The sequence below is a fragment of the Tinamus guttatus genome, unplaced genomic scaffold (genome assembly GCF_059628265.1).
Source record: "Tinamus guttatus ecotype Peru unplaced genomic scaffold, ASM5962826v1 Tinamus_guttatus_pri_ptg000093l, whole genome shotgun sequence".
NCBI classification, from domain to species: Eukaryota; Metazoa; Chordata; class Aves; order Tinamiformes; family Tinamidae; genus Tinamus; species Tinamus guttatus.
In genome coordinates this window covers 1,141,300-1,158,012 of record NW_028288627.1, presented here as the reverse complement: position 1 = coordinate 1,158,012, position 16,713 = coordinate 1,141,300, and the positions used below count along the sequence as shown (strand labels likewise).

The 16,713-nt window shown below is 59.4% G+C and overlaps 1 protein-coding gene across 2 annotated transcripts; it reads right to left on the bottom strand.

Annotated features, from left to right (window-relative positions):
* Positions 1–994: 994 nt before the first annotated feature.
* Positions 995–9,688, bottom strand: MCAM (melanoma cell adhesion molecule). Of its 2 annotated transcripts, XM_088520601.1 has the most exons (16): positions 9,545–9,688; positions 5,722–5,849; positions 5,392–5,602; positions 5,238–5,308; positions 5,041–5,128; positions 4,768–4,947; positions 4,555–4,682; positions 4,236–4,398; positions 4,023–4,144; positions 3,588–3,726; positions 3,385–3,506; positions 3,161–3,296; positions 3,011–3,028; positions 2,293–2,434; positions 1,762–1,882; positions 995–1,169 (listed from the first exon to the last, which is right to left on the bottom strand). In XM_088520601.1, exons 1-16 carry the CDS (start codon positions 9,609–9,611, stop codon positions 1,140–1,142), a joined length of 1,866 nt encoding a protein of 621 aa, XP_088376727.1. In that variant the 5' UTR covers positions 9,612–9,688; the 3' UTR covers positions 995–1,139. The 2 variants fall into 2 exon arrangements, with proteins under 2 accessions (XP_088376727.1, XP_088376728.1); XM_088520602.1 differs by lacking the exon at positions 3,011–3,028.
* Between the last annotated feature and the right edge of the window lie 7,025 nt (positions 9,689–16,713).

Here is a 16,713-nt window from a genome sequence, read left to right as displayed (position 1 = left end):
GGGGGCGGGGGGGGCTGATGTTTCTAGGAAGAAAAAAAATGCAATTGCAGGGTAAGCAGTGGGACAGAGCTACTGCAGCATAAGCTCACAGCAGGTGGGCTGCCCTTTTCCCTTCTCCATCAGGGTTCTGCCCCACTATATATATATATTATATATATATATATATATATATAATGTAGTATAAAGCACTATATATACTATATACCACTGAAGCACTATATATACATATATATATATGTATATATATATATATATGGTGTTTTTGGATTATTTTAAATGGGGCAGGGCTGATATTCCTCAGCACAAGAAAAAGCTGAGACACCACTGACTCATCCTGACCTAACACTCCTCAGCTTGAAATCTCAGGGCAAGGTGGGGCTCTGGGACCCACTGCTTCTTGCAGCCATACAGGTATCTAATGGCAATTTAATGCCTAAGGCCAGGGGGAAAGGGACACCCTCCCCCTCACTAAGCAAGGCTCCCTTACTAACACTACACCATAACTTCAAGTGTGTGTGCCATGGGGTATGTATTCATGACCTCTAACGACCCTTTCTCCTCCTGTCCTTCCCATGGGATCACAGCTACCTCCTAAGGTAGCCCCAGCAGGCATGGGGCTACACCCTCCAGACACAAACAGCCCAAAGGAAAAAACAAAGAACCAACAACACTGCTGTGTCTTCAAAGAAGCCTGGCAAATCACGCTGCTCACACACCTCCCTTAACTTACCTGCCCACTGCCTCCTCTAAGGTGATCAGGATATCTCCATGATATGCACACCTTTGCCAGGTTTCCAAGTGAGTTTAGGCTAAAATGTATCACACCCTTTCCCACTCTTGTACAGAACAGGTTTACTGATAAAGGCTCAAATCCTTGCAGCAGGTAGCTTAATGGGCTTTTTTTTCTAGCATCGCCTATGACTTCTCTGCAGTAGTAAGCGAGTCCAAGTTTGCTGCTGCTACGTCGAGAGGTGATGCGCAGTCAGTTGGGGAGGATGGTGCTCCATGGGTCGCGGGCTCAGTGTCGCGCTGTGGGAAACGTCTCTGGCCGCGTGCCCCAGCACTGGAGCAGGGTGGGACAAGGCAATCCAAGAGCAGGAAAGGGCTGAAGGCAGAAAGCACTTAGTAGATTCTCCTCACTAGTTTCTCAGATCGATGTATTTCTCGTTCTTCAATCCACCGACAAAAAAAAAAAAAAAAAAAAAAAAAAGGCAGTTAAGGGTGAGAAAGAGGAAGAGGGTCAAGAGGGTCTCTACTGCAGGTGTCCATGTGGCACACAGCAAGGCTACAGAGAAAGTCACCAGTCCTAGATCATATGCCAAAAGAGCACTAGCCCTGGGGGAAAAGGGCAGCAAGTGAGAGACATGTACCTGGCAGTGGGCCTTTCTTGGCTTAAGGCCAAAAAAAGAGCAGCTGGCTTAGGTGCTGCATCTTGTGGCTCAGCAGGACACGCTAGCATGGAAAGCCCTGCCCTGGCATATGAAACATTGATGCCAAAAGCACAACTGCAGCCCATTCTTGCATTCTCCGCTCTTGCTGCTGGCCAGATAACATTCCTGCAGCTCCCCTCCACCACGACCGCTCGCAAGCGCTGAAGATGGGTGATGAAGGCCCAAGCAAGGTTGGGAGTGCTGGAACAGGAGCTTGCAGAGAGGAGAAAGGATTTACCTGGACACAGCCCCTCTGTGCTCCTCAGCTCCGCTCCTACCCGCGGATCGGCCCCAGCCCTGGCCAAGGGCAGTGCACATCGGTCTGTCCTACCTGGTCAGCAGCAGGTCTCTTCTCGCCGTGGTTGGCGCCCTGCAGGAGCCCCGCCTCTTCGGAAAGTTTATCTGACTTAACTTCAACTACAATCTTGTCTTTACGCGCCTCTGGCTTTGTGCTAGGGGAGGGAGGTGACAGTTTTGAGACATGTTTGAGACACCGAGGAGGGCATGGGGCCAGCTGAGCGAGGCTGAGCCCTGCAGCTCAGTCTTGGGGATGCTCTGGAGCAGAGGGAACAGGGCTCCAGCTCAGGGGAAATTCAGGTCACCCAGCCCTCAGTTGCTCTACCACTCTGCTCTTTTCCTCATGGCCTCCCTGCAAGGAAGGGGGGAGCCATGCAGACCCCCAGGCTGTGAGAAGTTCCAAGTGTTGCTGAGTGCCCAGCGCGTGTGTCCCCCCACAACGTGCTGCCCTGCTGCCTCCCCCTCCTTGAGCTGGCGAGTGGTGGATGTGATGAGATGGGAAGCATAAGCGATGACGAGCACCTCCAGCCCAAGAATGACTAGCAGGGGGAGAGGCAGTGCTTACATGTCCTGTTTGCCAGCACGGCCACATGGGATCTTCCCTTTCTTATATAAGAAGTAGATGACAGAACCCAGGACAGCCACCACAAGGACGGAGACGATGATGGCGACGATGATCACACCCTTGCTCTCTGGCATCTTGTGATCTAAACACAATAGGAGAGCAGGAGGTGGTTAAACGTGTCCTACCCAGATGCTCTATATTGCTGCCCCTCCTCAAGTGCACAGTAAGGAACCCCCATCTCCCCAGAAAGCACCATGAGAGCTCCTGGGCTCTGCTCCCCATGCTGCCCCATCTCGCTGCAGAACGCAAATGGAGGCGCAGATCTGTTCTGCTCATGCATTTTCTGCACAGCCAATGCACAGTGCATTTCCTCTGCCATACATGCTCTAGGAGCACAGCTCACAGGGATTCCTGGCAAGACATCACGTCATCCCTTCGCTTCCTAGCTCAGGAGGCCTGAGCTGCAGGAAGCCACGTGCACTACTCCTACCAAGCTACAGGGCAAGCAGGCAGCTTGTACACTGCTGTGCAAACAAGCAGAGACAGAGGATCCATTTTCCACTCTGTCAAACTGGGAGAGGAGAAATGGCACGTGCAGCACAAGAGCCAGCAGACAAGGCTCTGTCTCCTGGCAAGGCACAGGTGCAAGCTCTGCTCGTGGCACATTTCCACCAGAGCCGTCAGGAGGCCACATGCACCCGTCACAGTGCAGACTGACCTTTCCTGATGCTCTCCACTGGCGTGGCAGGCAGGGAGGGAGAGAGAACCGCTCAGCTGAACCACAACATGGTGGCTCTGCTGCAAAGGGTCCTAGCTCCTCTCCAGGCCCCCCCAAGCAGGTGGGCAAGGGGAAGAGCCCAAGACTCACCGAGCAGCTGGATGTGCTTCTCACTGGTGCCCAGGGCATTAGTGACCCTGCACATGGCTCCTGCCTGCAGTAGGTTGTGGTCCACACGCACTGTCAGGTTGCTGGCAATATGCTGATTCTCCATGTACTCGTGAGTCTGCAGCAGAGGGGAAGCAACAAAGCTGTTAGCGCCTGGTGCAACACACATCCCCTTGGAGAGGCTGTGACCCACAGCCAGTTCTCACCGTCCCATTGATGTTCCACTGCACAGAGGGCTGGGGGAAAGCGATGGCCTTGCAGGTTAGGTTCACCACCTCATCCTGCCGCACGTAGAGTGGTGAACTGATGGACACAATCCGGGGCTTCCCTACAAAGAGGGCACATCAGCACCCACGGCTCACAAAGGTGACAAGGATTGACCCCAGGGTCTGCACGCACTAGCTCTTACCCTGGACAGCCACAGCCACCTGCTTGCTCTTCTCCAGCCCCGGCACACTCTGTGCAGTCACCTTGCAGCTGAAGTTGCTGGAGGTTTCGAAGGTGAGGTTGCTCAGGACAAGCTGGTTGCCTTCTGCAACTTTCTTGCCCTGTGAAGGAGGTAGGACCCATGACACTCCAGCTATGATCAATTAGCCTCAACTACGACCCTTGAGTGCTCCCTTCCTGCGGCTCTGCAGGCAACCCAGGGACACCCAGTGCTCCCTCAATACACAGCAAACGAGCTTGCAAGACACCAGATCTCTCTGGGGTACCACAGAGGCAAACGCATAGATGGGCACTGCAAAGCAGAAACTCATCCTTGCCCTCGTAGGAAGAGTGGTCCAAGCTCCTTGCTCCAGCCGGCTTGGTGTGAAAGCCCTGCAGTGCCTAAATGTCTGCTCACCTTTGCATCCCTCCAGTGGAAGTCCAGGGTCACAGGACTATCAGCACTGCAGCTCAGCGTCACACTGTCCCCTTCCCCAAGTGGGGAAGATGGCTCCATCTTCACGCTGACCCCTTCGATATCTAGGGGAGGATTGAAGGTGGTGTTAGAGCAAGCAGAAGGGCTGGAGGATGCACCTGAAGAAGTGCAGCATCCCACTCCCCAATGACTTACAGTTCACAACAAGCTCCACATCTTTCTCCAGCTGTTCCATATCATCCAGGTCAAGGGCCTGGCACCTGTACAGACCACTGCTGCTCTTGTTCACATCATGTAGGTTCAGCACCCCACTATTGGCATCTGCTAGCGATGACAGGTCCTGCCAATTGTCCTCCAGCTACAAGCATAGGGGAGAAAACATTGCTGTAATCCCCACACAGGCCCCCTCCATCCCAAGGTCTGCATCCTGGTCTGGGCTGGGTAAAAGGGAGGACAGGATGCAAGATGCCCATGAAAAGAAGAGCAGAGGGCTCTGCTGCCCCTCCAGCCTCACCTCTCTCTTGTAGAAGCTGAACATGGGCGCCGGGTTCCCATCAGCCTTGCACACCAGCTGCACGTTGTCGCCCTCCTTCACAAACGCCGGGGATGGCAGGACCAGCAGTGTTACGTGCTCCGCAGGGTCTGGGAGAGCAGGGAGCAGGGCGAGTGCTACAAGGCCACCACGTACTCCTGCAGCCTGGCTCCGGCCCCCCAGCCCCAGACTCACAGAAGACGTTGACACTGACGTTCTGTGACTCCATGGTGCGCTGCTGCCCCGACAGCCAGTAGTGCACGGCGCAGTGAAAGAGGGAGCTGCGGTCCTCCCGCGTGACAGATGCAAAGAGGCTGCTGCTCACCGTGTACAGCCAGCTGGACTCACGGGTCACTGTCTCTGAAACTTTCACCTCTGCAAGGGAGGAAGCGGCTGTGCCCAGGGCAGAGAGGGACTGCGCACCAGCAGGCAGCATGTGCAGCTGCAATCCCCGCAACCCCGACTCACTGTTCTCCTCCGTGTGCAGCTGCTCCCTGTTCTTGTACCAGGTGATGTTGGGGGGTGGAAAGCTGTTCCTGCTCACGCACGTGGCAATCTGTGAGGGCACAAGAGGGTCTGGCAATGGGGTGGCTACTAATCCCCTTGGCATGCGGAGGAGGCAGAGGGGAGCCCTTGCTCTTGCCCTGCATAGGGCCCCTCCTCACCTGCGGGAGGTGTCTGCTCTTTACAGAGACGCCGCCTTTGTTGGCCGTGATCTCCGGAGCCTCGGGGACTTCTGCAAAGAGCAGCCACCCCCTCAACATTAGGCAGGCCAAGACAGGCCCCATGCAGCACAGCCGCTCTTGCCCCGGTACTCACTGTACACGTGGAGCTCGGTGCGGTTCTCGCCGGCACCGTGGTCACCAGCCTCCACCTGGCACACGATGGGCCTGGCATCCTGCACAGTGACACGACTGATGGAGAGGGAGTTGTCCTGGCCCACAGAGAGCCGCCCCTTGTAGCTGGAGCTGTCCTCGAGGAGCTCACCGGGCAGCACAGAACACAGTTTCATCCGGTTATGCCGCTCGACCTGCATGGACCGAGGCTGGGATGAGCAAGGGCCTGGCCAAGAGCTCCCAGCTTGCCGCTGTCGCCCTGGCTCTGGCTGGCTGCTGTACCCCACATCTTGCCAGCTGGCTGGGCACTCACATAGAACCAGTTGATGATGGTGTAGGAACCATTTCCAGGGATGGAGAAGTTGCACTCAATTCGGGCTGTTTCTCCCAGCTCCACCTCGACCACGGGCGGCACGGACACCTCCACCTTGCCGGCAGCAGCTGTGGGGCAGAGGACATCAGGGGGGCTGGGGGAGCGCGGGGAAGGCCCCATGCACCCATCCTGAGCCACTGCCCCAAGCCAGCACCCATGGGACCTTGCTGACCCTAGAGAGCTCAGTGGGGCTTGGGGAAGGGGCCGGCCGCTGCAGGCCGACGCCGGCGGCAACAGACTGCGCCTTCCTGCAGCCTGGGATGCAAACCCTGACGTCAGCCTGCGCAGCCCCCGCAGCAGTCCGCGAGCCTGGGCATGAAAGAGACGCTGTGTTCCCTGACAGCAAGACGAGACTTGCGGGGCTGCAGCAGAGGAAGGGTGGCCCCGGCTGGCTGAGTCTTTTCCTCCTGCAAAGTCAAGGCAGCATGAGCGAGGCCACAGCTGCCACATCCAGCCAGGACCCCTGCCCTCCCTGTCCCCTCGCTTTGGGCCCTGCGAGCCGAGTGGAGACCGAGAGCCCAGGAGGCCCTGTTTCACCTCCTGCTGCAGTATGCCCAAGGTCACCCCTTGGTCAGCATGGCCCTGCTGCCCAGCACAGGGTATGGGCACGTGGCACCCACCTTTGCCATTGCAGAGCCTGCTGGCCCTTCCAGCACCCACATCCGCTTGCCCATCTGCTCGTTCTCCTGCAACCCTAATGGAGCACCTGGCCAAGCTCCAGAGTGGCACAGGGATGTAATAGCTATCGATTCTGGACAGGCAACTGAGCAGCTTCCCACTGGGCTGGGGCAGCAGGCAGAGCCTCGGCCATGCTATGGCGGAGCAGACACTGGGAATGCACTTGCCTCCTCGTTGGAGTGGTAGAAATGCAGGGCACAGGGGCTGCGACTGCCGGGCTGGCACAGGGCCACACGGGAGGGACTGAGCACTCAACAACCACTACCTAGCCCAGATATGGGAACTGGGGCAGGTGGGCTGGAGGAAACCAGCTGTGTCAACAGCCGCCCCGATAGTGCCGCTCGGCAAGAGCCACTCTGCTTCGCGCGGGAGGCGCCGCACAGCTTCAAAGGTGCCCGACAAAGCCCTTTTGACCCAGGGTGACTAACCAGTGGTGGGGCCCCCAAACTTAGTGTGCCACAGGAGAGGCCCCACACCCCATGAGGGCACACCATCCTCCAGCTTTGGCCTCAGTCATTTCACAGGTGCAGCACATCAGACACCAAACAAAGAGGGAAAATCCAAGCACTACACAGGAAAGGAGGTGCTGGAAAAAACAAGTGAATGCCCAAGAGAATGAGTCTGGAAGCTACACCGAGCGCACATAGAAAAAGAGTTTTGCAGCAGAAGCACCTCTGCACCTGCATGAGCCTGCACTGTCTGCCTGGCCCCTTCAGTACCCACAGACCCAGTTGAGTGGGGGGCCAGAAGCAGGCTGTGCCCCAAGCTGCTCTCTCTTGAACCTCGACACCCCTGTGCTGTAAGAAACCAGGCCAGGCTGTGCCACTTGGAGGTCTCTAGCCCTTCAGCACAGGACCCTGAGAGGGAAGGCGAGCTGCTGGCAGGCGCAGCTGACCCGCTCGACACAAGCGCCCTCGTCCCAGCAGCGATGCAGCCGGGAATGTGAGCTCAGAGCTGGGGAATGGCAAGCATGCAGGGCTGGTACCGTCCCACTGCCCATCCTGGGCCCTTTGTGGGGGTGGACGAGTAGGCGGCAGGCCCCACCCCGCCTGCACAAGATCCATGGCCCCCTGCTCCTTCAGGGCAGGCTGGATTCCAGGGTGAGGGGCTCAGCCAGGTACCAGACCTCCTGGGGTGGGCAGTGGGCTGGAAGGAGCCCCACAGCTTGACTATAAGTGCTACTACCTGGGCGCCACAAGGGCTCACCAGGGCAGCCCTGGAGCTGGGGTTGTCCCCCAGGGTCACAGGCACCCCAGGACAACAGCCTCTCTGGCGAGTGGCGTGACCTTCCTCACACCCGGCAGAACTGCAGGGAGCCTGGGCAGGGTTGGAGACCTGTCTGCAGCTCAGGGAGCGGAGCCGAGCTCCAGTTTGCACCATGCACCCCAGGCACCTGGCACAGCTCCAGCGGGAGACCTAGAGATCTGGAGAGAACGCCTGCAACAAGCAAGCAGGGAAGGAAGGAGAGCCCCTGTGCCTTTCCATCTGGCTCGCGGACAGCCGGCCAGCAGCCAGGGCTTCACAAGAACAAAGATTTGCTTTTAGAGCCAGGGAAGGGGGCGGGGAGCGGCACAGCCTCTCCGCCACCTCCCGCCGTGCCGAGGTGCGCGAGGAGCCTGGCGCCTGCTCGCGGGAGCCGGCGTGGAGCACGGCTGTGTCTGCTGCCCACCGCACCAGCCCACGGTGGAGAGGCACAGCAGGCGTGGGGAGCCACAAGCAGGATAGGATGCTGCAGGTATCCAGGGGTGCAGGTTCCTCACTCAGGAAAAGCAGCCAGAGGTAGATCCTTCCTGCTCCCGACACTTGCACACCCACCGTCCTCCTCCACCTCGGCACCACTGCCCTGCATCTGCACAGCTCTGCGGGCCAGGGTACCCCAACACCTGACTCACTGAGCAGGATCACCTGCACCCGTTCCTCCTCATGGAGCTAGGGAACAGGGGTGCAGAACCTCAGCTCCCTCCCAGCACAGCCATGCTTTGGTGGCAAGATAGGAACAGAGCCAAAGCACCTTCCGCCGCACTCAGTGCTGTGGGAAACAGTCCCTTAGGACTCCCCAAAGTAAACACAGCCCCCATCCATACCCCAGCTGACCAGGTGACAACAACCACCAGGAGGACACAAGCAGCCACTCAAACAGCCACCTATCACACTCGAGAAGGGGCTGGGATGGCAAGTACAGCCTTTGCACTGGGTCTATCCCCTCCCTGGGCAGGCATCCTCAACCGGCATAGCCCCAGGGAGGTCAGGGCTCCCTCAGGGGCCTCTCAGCCCACCTGGGGACAGCTCGGCCACGGCACTTCGAGCTTCGAGGAAGCATCAAGCCTTTTGCCGCGTCTGGGCTCACAAACACCCCAGCGCAGCCAACCAATAACAGAGGTGTTCAGCACATGTGCAGCAAGGAAGGGGATCCCAGCCCGGGCTGGGAAGGTGGAAGCAGGCTGCCTTTGACTCTGCCACTGAGCTCTCCCATGGCGGGAAAGCCTGGCCAGAGCAGGCTTCCCCCGCACTATAAGCCACCGCGTGAGCGTGGCACGGAGCAATGAGGTGTTGGGGAAGGTGTCAGAAAGGTGAGGAGTGGCCAGTGCAGCATATCTGCTCCCTGGGCAAGGGCAGGAAATATATATCGCCCCCTTCCTCCCCCCGCGAAAAAAAACAAGGGGAAAAAATAGACTGGAAAGAGGTTAAAAAAAGAAAGGGCGCCAAAAGCCAGGAGAAACTCGCTACTCGGGGCAGGGAAGGGAATATTGAGAGAGAAAAAAAATGAGCTCCTTAGAAGGGAAAGGGGGACTACTTCCCAACCACCGCGGCACCTCGCCCCGAACAGCAGCCTCCTCGTGGCCACAAGTCCGGCTGCTCCGGTCGCCCCGCCGCCCTGGTTGTGGGTCTCTGCCTTTTAGGAGGCTGCTCGGGCCGCGCTCCGCGAATTGCTTTGCCAAACAAAGCGCAGGGGAAGGGGCCGCCCGCCCGCAGCTGCGCCGCCCAAGCGCGGACGCAGGTGCGCCGGGGCCGAGCGGAGCGAACCGGGCCGAACCAGGGCGGGCCTCCCGGAGAGCCCCCCGCCACGGACGCCAGCCCCACTCACCGCAGCAGAGCAGGAGGCAGCAGCCCCAGCGCAGGGCGAGCGCAGCCGCCCGCCGCCCCCCAGCCATGCTCGCCGCCCGCGACTGAGCGGGACCCGCGGGCTGACGTCAGACCACGGAGGAGGAGAGGGGGGAAGGAGGAGGAGGAGGAGGAAGGCGCGGGGGCCGCTCCGAGCCTGCCCACCGCCCGCGGCCGCTTATCACCGCCCAGCGGCAGCCGCCCCGGCCCCGCCCCGGGCGCTCCCGCAGCGCCCGGCACAGCCCGGCCCCCGGCGCAGGCGGGGCCGGCCCCAGCGCCGCCCCCGGTACCTGGCCGGGACCCCCGGCGCCGGACCCCCCACGGCAGCCCCGGACACGGCCCTGGCACAAGCAGGCGCCGGGGTCTCCTGCGAGGTGCCGTCTCCCATCTCCGCGCGACACCAGTAGTCCACCCGGATGGACACCCGTGCCCCCTGCTCCTGGCGGCCTGGGGCACAGCGCGTGTCGGCAGAGATGGTCACAGCATCTCTCGGACAGGTGCAAGGTTTCAACCGGCGCCTCGGGCTGTTCCAGACAGCGAGCGGCCCTCCAGGGGCTGATCGTGGGCCATTTTCCCGTCATTTCTATCTCCATTATTGGGGTTTCGTTTCATCCTTGCTCGGAGACATGCCGTCTGCCAGCTCCTGCCAGTCTGGACTGCAAAGGTTAATTGCAGCAGACAGCGAGGCACTGGAGCAAAGGTTAATTGCAGCAGACAGCGAGGCACTGGAGCAGGGAATTACTGATAGCCCTGGGGGAGAGGCCAGGGACATGGGGCCAGTGTCCATGGGGCACTGGGAATGCCAGAAAAGGTTGACAGCTCCTTGGAGGCCCATTTCCAGGGGCTGGTTGCTCTAGCAAAGCTATGGTCCAGCCCCGGCACACAGCCCCTCGCCAGCCCCATGCTGCGGTGCGCAGCGAGCCGAAGCGCAGAGCCCCCGCGCAGCTGTTGAACGGGGAGGCCATGGAAAAGCTGTTAGCTGCACAGGCCGGGCAGGGGGAAGGACTCCGAGCCGGGGGCGGGGATGGGAGCAGGGGGACTCTCACAGCTGCACAAGGCTGCTATTATCCTGCCGTAATTGCCCTGACCAAACACAGCCCGGCCTCCCGCCTCGGGGGCCCAGGCAGGCGCAGTGCCGCCGCCGACAAGGTGTGTGCCTGAGGGAGCACCAGGAAACCGAACCAGGGGCTCGCATTAGCAGCCCTGCCAAGTGTCCTATGGCCATTGATGCAGGACACCCCTGTCAGCCCCCTCTTGTCCCCTGTTCACCACTACTTGGCTCCCAGGCTCAGTTTCCCCGCTTTGGCAATCAGAGCTGCAGGAGCTGGGTCACCCCATGTCAGGGAGACAAGTACTGAGGCTTTTCCCTCCTTTCAAGTCCTTTTCTGTCTCCTGGCCTCCTCTCACTGACTCAGGACCTCTGCAGCTTCCTTGCCTATGTTAATCCGACAAGAGGACAGGCCCTGGGCTAACCCATCCTCCCCTGGAAGCAGCCACAGAGGTCTCTCCTCCAGCTGTCAGACCGGGGGCTCTGAACCTTTGCTTATCCTCTTCCCTGCTCTGTTTGCTTTTCCTGCAGTGCAAACTGTGCTTCTGGTCTGGGGCAGTGCGAGCTGCATCGCCCCGGCTGCTGCAGCCATTGTGGGGCTGGGACACATTTTCCCCTGGGACCCAGTGGCTGGGGGGTGATCCAGGCAGGTGAGGGGCCTGGCACCTCTCCCAGGTCCTGTCCTTGCTGCAGGGCTGCGCCCCATGTGCCTCAGTTTCCCATGACAGAAAGCAAGCACTGCTGATCCATGGTGCAATGGTGGAGAGGGAAGGCTAAGCAGTTAGCTGGCACTGGCCTAAGAGGAGCACTGCTTGGAGAGGGCTCAGCAGGACGGTCCTTGGCTGCTAGCCCAAAAGCAGAGCTGAAAACCACAGGTATCATCACGTACCTCTCCGCACTGCTGTCTGCTCCTGCACTCGTGCCGCCGTGCAGCTCCCACCTGCCCCAGCCCTACCCCAGTGCCACGCAAAGGCCCTGGCCTCCTCCCGTCTGCCGCACTCCCCCCCCCGCGCACACACTTTCCTGGACAAATGCACATAATGATTCATCGGAAATGATTAAATTTTTTCCCTGCAAGACTACTTGCTTAAATTGGCAATGCTGGGTAATGATAAGAGCCCTGGCCCTTGCATGACTGTGCAGAGTGGAGGACAAGTGCAAGGGAGCTCAGCTCTCGCTCACAGGCTGCTCCCGAGCAGCTCTCAGCCCTACGCCAGCTTCAGCCAAGGATGCTCATGCAGCTATTGCCGGTGGAGCAAGTGCCCATGGAGAGGTGTGAAGGCGTCACAGTGCTCGGGCACACACTCGCACTCTCCTGTTGGCAGCCCTTGCTTTGCAGGGCAGTCACACAGGCCAAGGTGGCAAGGTGGGACTCAGGATGGTGCAGCCCCTAGGACAGGGGCCGCCTCTCGGTATAGGAAGCCCAGGTGCCATCACCACCAGCATCACCACACTTGGCATTGCTGCAGCCCTCGAGTGAGAGCTGGGCCAGCCTAGTCAGCAAGGAGAAGTGGCAGACACACACTGTGAGCATCCAGGTGCTGTGGAGCCTTGGACTGGGTTATCTGCTGAACATCGGCACTGCTAAGTGCAGAGCACGCTGTTGTCCATCTTGTTATCGGCTGAGGCCACCAATCCTGTTGTGTAATCGTGGTCTGGCGTTTATCGACCAGATAACGAACCAAGCCTGGGAGTGATGAAAGCAAGCAAGCCGCATTCCTCCGGGAGAATGATAAAAGCAAGCAAGCCACATACCTCTAGGGTGGACTCAGGCTCCCCATCAGCTGCTCTGCGGACCCCACAACTCACACAGCTGCAGGGACGTCCCTGATGCCGCTGCCAGGAAGAACCTGAATCATCCTGGCACAGCTCGAGCGTGGTGAGAACCAGACAAGAAAAATTATATTAGAGAGGTGGCCTGTCAGGCAAAGAAAAGGCAAGCATGGGCTTTGTGCTGTGCAGTGATAGAGATCTGCTATGTGTGTTTTATTTTTAGCTCTTCACTGTACCTTTTTAGCTTTGTTATTTGCAGAATTTGCAGATTGCCTGATGTTTGTTGCTTCATCTTATCCAGTGTCTGTTAAACTAATAGATGATTATACCTGACAAATGATGCTCTCTCGAGTTCAGTGCAGCTACCCTGGACTCTGGAAAGAGGACCCCTTGAGCGTGGATCCCCGCAACCCTTGGGGCTCCTTGTCGCCAGCAGATGCTGCAGCTCCTGCTCTGTCCACGGCAGAATGAGGCGAGGGGATGCAGGACCAGGGCTCAGCACCTGCTTTCTGAGAAGAAGGGAAAGCGATGCTCTGTTTTTCATCAGAAACTGTCTTCTAACCTGCCCCAAATCCCACCCCACCCGGGAAGAGGAGCCAGGGCTTCCCACTGTCCCACAAGAAGTATCCACCAAAGAAAACAAACAAGAGAAGGACCCAGATGACCGGACTGCTGGGGCATTTCGTTCCGGTGCTAGCCTCTACTCTGTGTTAAAAATAAAGCAAAATGTTAATAATAAAACTTGTGCAGAAAATTCCCAGCAGTTGGAAAGGGCAAAGCTGTTCCCTGGAGAAAATGGCCTGGTAAACCGCTGCAGCGGGGAGCGTGCCACCTCAAAGAGGCTCCTGCTGTTGCTGAAACAGCCATGCCTCTGGTTTGCAGGGCTGCTGCTTCTCACAGTGTTTTTGTAATTTGCAGAAAATCTTGTTTTTCCCTCCCTACCAAAGTGGGAGAATCGGGCAGGCTTTCAAAGGCAGACCTGCGAGCCCTCACAGATGGCATGAAATTGCCCAGCCTCGCTGTGTGTGGCAGCCTGTGGGCACACGGTCACACCGCAGGGCACAGTCAGCACAAACACCGAGGTCTTTCCTCCCCATCGCCTTATCTCACACCTTCTTATTTTGACGCTTGCTTAATGGATTTGGCCTTGGCTAGGGAAAGAACCACACTTTGGATTCAGCTCTGGTCTTGTGGTGCCTTGAATATAGCCAGGGTGACTTGCAGGAGCTCAGCATGGCTGCGCTCCAGGGGCAGAGCTGGCAGGACACAGCTGGGTGCGCGGGGCTGCTGCTGGCCATGGAAGGGAGGCACCTGTGCAAATAAATGGTGTGCCTGAGAGCCGACAGCAGCTCATAGATCCAGGGTATCCAGAGGCTCCGTTCTGCCTCCTGGGGTGCTGGAGCAGGATCCCTGGCTCTGCTCCCTCCACCCGGCCTAAGCCTCTGAGCCTACCTGTTCTAGCACCTCCTTCCCAGCCGAGCTGCAAGGCTCCTGGCTGACAAACATGGGCCCCGCTCCAAAACACTGGGAGCACCAGGAGAGGCCCCGGGGACCATACGGGGCCAGGGAGCCTGCGGCAGCCCACCAGTCCCCCCACAGTTGTGCCGCAGCCCCCCAAAGGAAGCATTCGAGGGGCCACCCCTGGCTCTGGATCCTGACGGTGAGCGATGAGCTGTTGGCACGGCTGGTGAGTGGATAAAAGGCAGATGTGCTGGGCGGAAGCAGCCGGCTGCCTGGGCCTGCACCTCTTCACGCAGCACCGTCCGAGACTCGAGGGGCCCCATTCTCCAGTATAGGGATCCCAGGCAGCCGCCCTGCTTCCCCACAGTTGGGGCATAGCAGAGCTAAGACCCCCTGCAGTGGGGAATGACCCTTGCGGCAGCTTCCCTGGGGCCCCTAGGAGAGCCTTTTACCTACTTCAGAGCTCCCACGAATACAGGGGTAAGTACAGGGACCTGCCTGCACTGTCAGACCTCCAACTTCACCTTCCCTGCAGGCAAAACCACGGAAGCCAGGGACGGGACACCCAGGCACCCTGTCCCCACATGCCCCTGGGAGCTGCGCTCAATCCCCCTGTCCCAGTGCTCAGGAAAACACCTTATTGCATCCTCCCTTCTCAGCCAGCATCTCCCCTCTCCTCCCCTTCATCTCCTGCACGGCCTTTATTTGGGGATTATTAACCATGGCTACGGGGGCCTTTGTTTGGGAGCGGAGCCGCAGGCGAGGGGCTGGGCTGGCGGAGGAAGGAAGGACGTGAGCGGAAGAGGGGAAGGAAGGTAACATCTGGATTTCTGTGCTGTACAAGCGCGATCTGCCAGGGCAGCTGCTGGCGGGGCTCAGCAGATGCAGACTGGTGAAAAAGTCCCAAAAGAGAGTTGAAGTTGTCGACAGGGAGACCACGTGGGTTACTCAGCCTGGTGCCATGCAAAATGCCACCCCCAGCATCCACCCTACAGATGAGCGCAGCGGGCAGAAAAAGGAAGTCCTGGATCTCCAGCTGCACCCAAGGGCTGGTAGGCACCCTGCAAGTGTCAGGATTTGGGCCAGGTTCTGCCGCAAGCTGCCTAAGGATGGAGCGGGAGCCTGGGCCGCCTTCCCTGGCCCTCGCTATGCTCAGGATGGATGGACAAGGACAGCTGTAGGAGCATTCCTGGGGGAAACCTTAGCCAGAGGATGGACACGGCCAAGGCATGGGGGAAGGAGCCCCCCTGCCCAGGGCTGTCCGTGTCCCTCGGTGTCCCCAGATCATGGCCTCCCCACGCCTCAGAGCAGGTGCAGCCCTGCGGCAGCGTGTGAATGGCCACGTACTGCACACTCGCTTGCACACACTTACATACCGGCCAGGCCAGGCACGGATGAGCTGCGGCTCCACTGCCTCCACTCCCAGCCCCTAATCCCCTGTTCTTTGGGCGTGAGGCCGTGGGACCAGCAGTGGTGAAGGACAAGGGGGCCGACAGAGCGGCGGGGGAAGCCAGGAGCCCAGGGACAGCTATTTATAGCCCGTCTTTTTCCTTCGGAAGACTTGTGAGTTCATCTCCCGCCTCACGCCGTCCGGAAAAAGGCTCCATTGTCCTGCTGCCAGATGGGCCGGGACCGGGCACTCGCCGGCACAATAGGGCGGATTATGTGCCCGGCCGGCAGGAGGTCCAGCAGCGGGATGCCCGGGAGCGGCAGCTGCCTCCAGCAGCCCCGGCACCCGTGCGCAATCCCAGAGCTGAGGCCAGGGAGGCAGGAGGGCTGATTCGTAGCCCTGTGCTGCTAATCCCCCAGCTCCCAGTTGGACACGGCACGGGCCAGCTCTGGCAGCGAGATGAATATCCCGTTGCCTGTGCCCCAAGATAGGGATCCCCGCTCACTGCTGCTGTCCTCTCTTCCCCATGCCACAGGGCTGCCCATCCTAGAGGGACTGAGGGTTTTGCCTCTCCCCTGTCTGTCTCTATCCTATGCTTCATGTCATCTGGCTTCCCCAGCTTGCTGCGCTGTGAGAAGCGGGGCGAAAACCCTCAGTGGGGGCTGAGAGTGCTCGCCACGGTTGCTTGCATGCCAGTGGCCCCCAGGACAGCTCACCAAGGGAAACTGCAAGGAAGCGCAGGGAGAAATGAGCCCCAGGCAGGGTGACACGCCAGCCTAGCAGAGCCCTGGGGAGCGGAGGGGCCGGCCAGGCCGAGCAGGGATTTCTCTGTGCAGGACTTTCCCATGGAAGAGGACTTGCATTTCCCAGGGCCGTCTGGCTGGACTCCAGGAGGAGACACGCATCCCAGCTCCTTGCGCCAGGAGCCCCGCATCCCTCCCACATCAAGGTGGGCAGCTCGGGCTTGGGCTTTGCCACAAGCTCACAGGCAAGGAGGGCAAGAAAGGGATGGCTTCCTGGAGGTGACCAAGCTGTCTTCCTGCTCCTGAGATATCCTGCAGGCTCTGCCTCCAGGAGAGGCCCACGGGCAGTGCTCGGCCACGGGACGCGGGGCAGGGCACGAGCGGGAGCATGCGAGTGAGTGAGCGTGATCACCTGCATCTTCGGAACACACTGAAGGCCAGAGGAAGAACCTTGCTGCCTTGGAGCTGGGCCAGGTGAGTGGGGATGGGGATTTTCCTGGAGCGGATATGCCAGAATGACCTATTGTTCATGCCTGGCCCCAAAGTGCAGGGGCTGCCTACATCCGCGTTCGTGCTGAGGCATCTGCCCGGCCATCAGCGAGGTGTTTTGCGGGGACCTTGACAGCAAACCTCAGGAGGACGGTGCTGACCGGCTTCCCTCATGGCGCCAGGGTGGCTGCACTGCATGCAGAACCCGCCGTGGGCACGTGAGGGGCATTGGCGGGGATGGTGCTGGC

Coding starts and splice junctions, on each gene's coding strand:
- MCAM (XM_088520601.1), bottom strand. CDS start 9,611: ATGGCTGGGGGGCGGCGGGCGGCTGCGCTCGCCCTGCGCTGGGGCTGC. Junction 4,948..5,040: donor GCTGCACACGGAGGAGAACA/GTGAGTCGGGGT, acceptor CCTCCCTTGCAG/AGGTGAAAGTTTCAGAGACA. Junction 1,883..2,292: donor CGTGCTGGCAAACAGGACAT/GTAAGCACTGCC, acceptor TCCCTCCCCTAG/CACAAAGCCAGAGGCGCGTA.